Genomic DNA, 8,279 nt, shown 5'->3' on the forward strand with positions numbered 1-8,279 from the left:
GGAACAGGGAGAGGTCACCGGGAGCCTTGGGAACGCAGGCAGCCAGGCCCAGGCCAATTAAAGAAGCGTTCAACCAGAAACATCAAGTTAACACATTTTTCCAGCATGACTGGAGGAGGCTGTGGACTGGCGGCCAAAACCCACTGGTGAGGGGAACTCCAGGACAGAGCAGCGTCCATGTTGGACAACTGCCCAGCCGGCTTCCTGCACCTCTCCTGGGCCTGGGTCTCCACTCTGGACACCGGTGTGGGCAGGCGGAGCAGTCCCTGTGACCCCAGCTGGACTGCCCAGACCCTCACATGTCCCTGTGTCCACACCCCTGGGAGCTCTACTCCGCTGCCCGGGCCAGCAGCAGAGGAGAGGACAAGGTGACACAAGGACTTGTTGCCACCCTGCTAGTGGAGAGCCCAGGGTTCCGTGTGGATGTCCAGGACAGCGTAGCGATGCTCCCAGACCAAGGGATACAAGAGGAGTTTGCTGGCTGCCAGGACCCATCTCTGCCCCATCTGGGAGTACCCCGATCTCAGTTTGTAGTGCAAAGCAGGAATCTCCCTGCTCGGCCACCACAGCCTCATGGGGCCTCCAGGAGACAGATGTGATTCTCCACCTACATTCTCCCCAAATGCCAAGCAGAGGTCCCAGTGCTCCACACAGCTGTGGAAGAGGCCACAAGGCACTGTCCTCAGCCAGTCCTGCTTTGACAGACCCATAGCCTGGCTCCATCGACCTTTCAGACCCCACAGCAGCTGCGCAGGGAGATCCCAGGGGTCGAGGTGGGGCAGAAGCACATCTGCCAAGTCCCCCAACTCCCAGCACTCACCCAGGGGAAAGGTGATCTGGTCGCACATGCCCAGCAGCTGCCCAAAGCACACCTTCTTCTCTGAGGGATGGATCCCAAGCTCCGTCATCCTGCAAGCCAAGCCTCGGTGTTAGGGCTTCATCTCCAAGTACAAGAGCATGGCAATGACCACGTCCCAGATGGATGCTGAGATGCAAGGACTTGAGGGATTTGTTTTTAAAACAGCCGCTGGGCTGGGCCATAAGGCCGGCTTTGCAGTCACTGTGGGCTACCATGCTGCGCGCCCCAGCTTCAAGCCCCAACCAAAGCCCTAAGCATGAGCTGGGAGCTAGGATCCCACCAGGTGAGCCCAGAGGAGACCTGACAAGCCACAGCACACATCACTGCAGCTCTGCTGGGCCTCCCAACCCCCGAGCCCCCCGTCCCTGCCACACCATGCTGCCTCCCCCCAGCACCCACCTGCGCAGGGTAAACTTCACTGTGTCCTCATTGTGAGATGCCACCATCACGTTGGCTTTCCAGCTGTGCCTGATCTCCTCCAGGATATAGTTAAGGCACCTGTAGGACAGTATGGGGCCGTGTGGTGAGGCCACCCAAGCCAGTGCCTGACGGGGCAAGAGGGAGGAGCGTGGCTGGTGCTGTATCCTACCTGTGGTACATCTCATTGGTCTTCTCATATGTAGGGTTGATGGGATCCTCATAGCCAATCTGGGCTGCCCTTTCCCGCTCCTGCTCCATGTAGGCGCCACGGACCAGCTTGGTGCCAAAGTGCCAGCCCTCCCGGCGTGACAGCTCCACATCCACCACCACATTGTCGTAAGCCTCCTGGGACCACATGGAAGAAATGGCACAGGGTCATCGCGTCAGTGCCACCTCCATGCTGCACCTCCAGCCAGCCAGCCCTGGAGTCATGCCACTGCATCGCCATGGTTTCAGGAGCCGAGGTCTCCATCCAGCTGCTCCAGCAGGTCTCCTTCCTGCCCAGCCTCGTGCTGGACCTCACCTTCAGGTAGCACTGGTAGGTGTTGAAGATGATTGCCCGATCCCTGTTGAAGCGGCGCTGCATCTCCAGGGTGAGGCGGCTGATAGCTGGCTGGAAGTAGCTCTGCTCCGCATCCACCATCAGCCTGACGCCCTTCTCCGTGGCTCTCTGTGGGGGTGAATGACACATAGGTTGGTCTGATGGGGCCACCTGCCACACACCTTCCCTCACTGCAGTGGTGCCTGAGCCCAGCTCCCCCAGCACCCTGACCTTGGCAAGGACATCCATCCGCTGCAGCATCCGCTTCATCTGCAGCTCCTCCTCCTCAGTGAAGCGTGAAAGCAGAGGCTCCAGCTGCCCAGTCTGAAATGAGAACAGCTTGTGGCACCCTGCCTGCAGCCAGTCCTGCCCACCAGACAGAAAACTGTGCCAGGGAGGACCATGTTAGTGGCCAAAGGCAGAGAGGAGGCAAAATACACAGAGGGACGAGTCCTTGCAGCACCCTAACCTCAGAACAGCAGCAGGAACAGGGGATGGGGACAGGCTGACTCGCACTGGCAGCACCCTCCCTGCAAAGCCACTCCAGGGGTGGCAGAGATGGGTACCCACCTGTATGTTGGGGACGAGCAGCAGCTTGGAGAGCTTGGTGCGGCTGTCAATCAGGCTGTTCCAGTCCAGCAGGTCCACAGTGCTGGGAGCAGAGAGCCAGGCCTGTACTGGTGTCTTGCAGGAGCAGGGGGGTCTCTACCAGCTCCCAACCCCAACCAGCAACCCAGATGCACAACACATGCCACCCTGCCCCATGTTGTCACCTCCACCCAACCCGCCTCTGTGCTTGGCTGCTGTGCTGAGCCTGTGGTGGCCTTTGGAGACCTCTCCTTGCTGCTGCCCCCCTGCCCTAGGAACAGGGACTAGGTCCCCCTGTGTCCCCACCCCACAGCACCCCCCAGCTCGCAGGCAGCTTACCCGCTCACACCCAGGTTCTTGGCCGTGAACCAGTGCTGGCTCTCTGCCTTGGTTGCAATGCCAAGGTTGGCCAGGGCCTCCTGCCACCAAAAGAAGCATCAGTGTCAAGGGGGTACAGGGGTCTTCACTGCTCCAGGCTCAGAGGTGTCACAGGGCAGGGCTGCTCTGGGATCCCTGTGGCCACCAGCCACCTCCAGCAGCACATCCCCAGCAGCACGGCTTCGTCCCTCAGACATCATCTGCCTCACCTGCAGCTTCTCCACCTCCAGCTTCATCTCCAGCGCTGCCCGCCCAGCCTGGCCCTGCTCTGCAGCCATTTGGTGGAAGAACCTTCGCCACTTCACCAGCACCTCTGAGAACTGCAGCTGCAGGGACAGAGCTCAAGGTGAAACACTTGGGTCAGAGCCCAGCTGGTTCAGAGCCTCCTGCAGTGAAGGCTTTGCAGGATCATGCCCAGCCTGAGGCAGACCCTGACCCTACAGCAGGGGACCTTAGCCAAACAGGGGCCAAGCCTAGTAATACAGACCCCCCATACACTCACACTGAGGTCTCTTAAACTTCTGAGCTCTTAATGTCAAAAGTTGAGGCAGGGCCTCCAAGGCGGTCTTGGGCACACAGAGGACACCCTGTTGGTGTCCACCTGCCCTCCAGATGCATCATCCATGGCCCTGGCTCTGACCCACCTTGTCCTGGTCACAGCCCAGGAACTCACCAGGAACTGAGGTCTGCCCAGCGCTGTCAGCTTGATGGCTGAGAAGCCGTCCTCCGAGCTGCCACCTGGATGGAGCCACAGATATAGAGCAGGCTCAACAGGCAGGGTGCTTGGGCAGAAGGGAGCTACTCGAGATACAGTGGTGGGCTGCAGGGTCCCTGCAGTCTCCAAGCACAGTGGAGCTGCTCAGGACATGTGGAGCATTTACCTGAGGCATCGATGCAGCGGAGGAAAGTCTCCATGTGCTGGTCGCACTTGGCCTCATCAGCATAGAAATATGTGCGGGCACTGATGACCCCACCGCGGCGATCCGCAAATCCCCGATGGGCTCGGTACTGCTTCTCCCTTTGCTCTGCTCCTGGAGTGAAAGAGGATGGAGACGGGCCATGCAGCCCCGCTGAGCTCCTACAAGCCTCTCTGGGAGCTTCTGCCATGACCACAGGGGAGAGGGCCCATCTTGGACCTCAAAAGAGCCCCTGAGGGCTGCAATGCACCCTGTCTGCTCTGTTTCTGAGCAAAGGCTCAGCCTTTGCTGAGGAGTTGGCCAAGAACCAAGATGTTCTTCAATCAGTTCATGTTTAGTGGCTATGGGAGCTGAGTCCTTCCTCCACAGTGCCCAGATCAGTTGGATCTTCAGGCTATCTCCTGTCAGCAAGAGAGGCTGGGACACTCACCTCCTATCTCCTTCTCGGCTGCAGAGGTGCAGGAGCTAAGAAGAGAAACAGGGAAGATAAGGGCCAGGTCAGCAACACCCCACAACCCCATGCCAGTGGCCAGAGCAGCTCTGAGGTTCCCCTGCCACCAGTCTGGCGTTGAACCCTGCTCTACCCTCGCCATCCCATCGCCAATGGATCAAACACTGCTCAGTGCAAACTCCAAGATGTCCCAAACCTGCTCATGGAAGGCAATGGGGTTTCAAACCTCCACACAAGCGTTACCTTGCCCTGAGGCAGAGCAGGGAGGATGCTCTGCCCCAAGGTCCACAGCTGCTCTCAAACAGCCTATCCCATGGCAAGGATGAGCTCAGCCCTGGTGAGGCCGGGTGCTTGATCTCTGACCACAGCAGCCCATGATCCTCACTGTGGTGGAGCACCTTCCCACCCCACCAGTGGCCAGACCATGAAAGAAGGAGCTCCTCCAGACCCAGGGCAAATCAAGCCATAGGATGCCCTGCTGCAGTTCAGCTGCTTCATGCTCCTCTGCACCTTGGCGTCAGCCATCAGCTTACAAACAAGGTCTCAGCTTCAACTCCAGCTGACCTCAGATGTAATTTCAAGCTCAAGCTCTTTGCCACAGAGATAACAGGGCTCCAACAGCCCAGGGGGACACTGGCCAAGTCATGAGATCGTCCCTGAGCTTGAGCAGTTAAACCTTCTTGCTGACACCTTAAATCCAGCCCACAGACCCAAGGTCTCTCAGTGTTCCATTAGAAACACTGCCAGCACCTGGAGAGCAGCCCTGAGCAGAACCAGAGCCATCTCCTCCAGGAGAGCTCTGTCTTGACTCACTGTCCCAAAACTGGCCATGCCCAACAGCAGGAAAGCACTCTGCCAGCCAAACAGCAAAGCCACCCGTTGCGAGCCAGAGGACTCACACAAGAGAGCAGAGAGGCATGTGGCATGGTCCCAGAGCATGTTCTCCCGCATGGAAACCCTGCTGACAGGGATTAGGGGCTGCTGGAAGCGTAAACAAGCAGAGATGAACCCTTCCCTCCTGCTTCCCAGAGCCAGGAACAGCCCCACATTGCTCAAAGTGCAGCAAAGCCTGATGTGAACCGGGGCAGGAACAGCTGGAGCTCATGGGGAGCAGCAGGCATCACAGCTGGCAGGCTCTGCTCAGAGATTTTGCTACCCTGAGGACAAGTCAAATAGCTTTCTGCCCCTGAATACAGAGGGTGGAGGAAAGGAAGGAGACATCGTACACCCAGGGATGCAATGTGATAGCAAAAGCCCACAGTGGATGGAAGGTCCCCTTGGAGCAGGTAGCGTGGTGCAGGGGAAGGTTTCAGCTGGACACACTGCTGGGGCTCTGAGGACACCCTGGCAGAGATGGGTCATATGGGCAGGTCCAGCTGCAGCACAGCAGGACAGCTCTGCACCTCACATCCAACATCCGAGATGCTGGGGATCAGCAGCAGGGAGCAAACCCTCCTCCCACCTACCTAGGGTGAACGCAGTCGGCTAAATTCACAAACGGCACCCTTGAAGTGTTTTTCTTTCCTGAAGACAAACACACCCTCTCCAGCAGCATTCCACACTGAGCCCTTCCTCCCCAGGAGTGGCATTGAAAGCTGTGCCACGGTGCCTTGCTTTATTGTTCTGCATCAAGCAAAATAAAGGAAGCTCCTTCCGGCTGAAGAAATAGCTCTTCCTGGATGTCATCTGCTTGCTTTGCAGTAACTAGCCTTGGCCAGCAAAACCATCCCTACACCAACCAAGTGTCACTGAACCCAGCCTATACCAGGCTTTAAATTGGAAGAGGGTAGATTTAGGTTAGATATTAAGAAATTCTTTACTGTGAGGGTGGTGAGGCACTGGCACAGGTTACCCAGAGAAGATGTGAATAACCCCTCACTGGAAGTGCTCAAGGCCAGGTTGGATGGGGCTTTTAGCAGCCTGGGCTGGTGGGAGGTGCCTGTGGTCATAGCAGGGGTTGGACTGGGGGAGCTTTCAGGTCCCCTCCAACCCAAACCATGCTGTGATTCTGTGAAACTGAGAGCAATTCTCCCACAACAGAACACATCTCCAGGCGCTGCTCAAATGCTTCTGGCAAGCTATAACCAGAAAGGAGCCACCTGCAAGGCACACTGAGGACCCAGGAGCTCATGCTCACCGAAAGCGTGCATTAGCCAGGCCCTCCAAGTGCTGCAAAGCCAGTTATGAAGACTTAATGCAGCCTGCTGGGTTGCTGGGAAGGGCAATCCAGCTGACACAGCAGACTTGGGCTTTCAGAAAGTTTTTGGTTGGGTTCAAATAAACCGACTCAGGAGAAGCACAAAGGTCCTCTTGTCAGAAATAAGTAGGCAATAATCTGTTTCACCCCGGAGGGTGCTACAAGCACAGTGTAGTTGCTTTGCTTGTCAGCAGATGGGTCTGGCAAGGGGATGAAGAAACACCAGGCAGAAGTTGCCACTGAATTGCCACATCTAAGGCAAAACTCATGGTCACATGAAGCCCAGACAGGTGATATGGGTGATGCTTAAAACCCTGCAGGCAGGAATAAAGCAAAGCTTGTGGTAGCAGAGAGTCCTTCAAGCTTGTCCCATTACCAGTTGCCAGCATGCACACCAGTATAGGACCACTGCATGACCTCTTTGCACAGCTTCAGGCTAAACAGAAACCACCCAGTGACCCCAGAGACCCACAGCACCCACAGACAGAGCACTGGGCAAGGATGGCAACAGGATGAGAAGGGGAGGAGGCAGCTCTGGGAGGCTGATTGGCCAGGCTGGGTCATAATCCCGTGTTGGGACAGATATCAGGTGTCCATGGAAGAACTCTGGAAGAAGCGAAGTCCACATGCTGCACAGAGTTGCTCAGGTGTCTGACAGTGCTCAGGGGCAGGATTGTCCTTCTCCATATTAGCGCAACTCCCACCTGGCTCAGGATGCTCATGGACCAGCAATGGCCCCAAGACTACAAGGGGATCACAACCACCTTCACTATGGGGAGGGGGACTCTTTTTCACTCCTCTGGAGAGCAGAAGCCCCTGCCCAGCTGCAGCACTGCCTCTCCACACCCCACCCAGGGCTGCACCCATCCCAAAGCCCCCAGCCCACACACTGGCCAGGGAGCAGAGCAGCACCCAGAACACTTTTCCAGCTGTGTCACCACAACCCGGCAGCAGCCTTCAGCACATGCCAAGGGCTGCTGGGACAAGCTGGCACAGCTCTGGATGCCAGCCCAGGCAGGGCAGGGACAAGCCCACAGCAGGCAGGATCAGCTGGTGCCTGCCTTGCATTGCTGCTCCCAACCAGAAAGCTGTTACAAGGAGCGGCCAGGGCCCATTGCCGGGAAGGAAAGGGCATTTCCTTGCTGGTATCTCCAGTATGCACTAGTAAGCCCAGCACAACTCTGCCTGTAGGAGCTCTGCCAGAGGGAAACAACAGCAGAGAGTACTAGGAAGCCAAAAAGCTCGCTGGTTTGTACCTCTGCTTCCCAGCTGGCAGGGGGTAAATCCTCACAGTGCTCATGGGAGGGAAGGATGCAGCCATGAGCCCTGAACCACTCACCTGTCTCAACCATGCGCAGCCCAGCTCAGCACCATCTCTGGCAGAAGGACTGGTAATTTGGGGGTTTGCCCCAAGGAGGGCCCAGAATGATGCTTGGCATGGGCCAGGGTCCAACACAGCCCTTCCAATGCTACACACACCTGCCCTGGGCTTTGTCCCAGCTCTGTGACACTCCTGGGTGATCTCCAGAATGGCATTTTGCTCCCCTACCCATTTGATGGAGTGAATCCCACTGGGGCTCAGGCAGGGTGGCATGGGGTCCAGCATGTGGCTTTGCCAGGCTCTCCTAGGTGGGAATGACCCATGCAGCACAGGCAGAGCTCACCTAGCAAGGAATCCCATGCATGCAACCCCCAAAACTGCTCGGTGGGGGGAGGCTATCAAGCCCACAACACTCCCCCCTGAGCACGCAGGACACAGGTGCAGGCAGAGCTTGCCTACGAAATTCCTTTGTGGTCAACCACAGGAAAACGCTCAGCACAGGCACAGATGGACCAAGGAGAGCAGCAATGCCAGCCTGGCAGCACCAGCACCACTAGCTCAGCTGGATTGTGCCAGGGGCACCTCAGGCCTGCAGGGATGCTGAGCA

At 57.4% G+C, this 8,279-nt stretch overlaps 1 protein-coding gene across 1 annotated transcript; it reads right to left on the reverse strand.

Annotated features, from left to right (window-relative positions):
- Positions 1–820: 820 nt before the first annotated feature.
- On the reverse strand, positions 821–4,168 carry LOC104542320 (proline dehydrogenase 1, mitochondrial-like; the record flags this gene model as incomplete). Its single annotated transcript, XM_010186579.1, has 11 exons — positions 821–909; positions 1,259–1,357; positions 1,449–1,624; positions 1,803–1,949; positions 2,052–2,144; positions 2,391–2,472; positions 2,748–2,827; positions 2,996–3,112; positions 3,460–3,524; positions 3,668–3,817; positions 4,134–4,168. Coding segments are annotated over 11 exons (1,133 nt in total), but the record flags the coding sequence as incomplete, so codon positions are not given.
- Between the last annotated feature and the right edge of the window lie 4,111 nt (positions 4,169–8,279).

This window comes from Mesitornis unicolor, unplaced genomic scaffold (assembly GCF_000695765.1).
Source record: "Mesitornis unicolor isolate BGI_N332 unplaced genomic scaffold, ASM69576v1 scaffold36896, whole genome shotgun sequence".
Lineage (NCBI taxonomy): Eukaryota > Metazoa > Chordata > Aves > Mesitornithiformes > Mesitornithidae > Mesitornis > Mesitornis unicolor.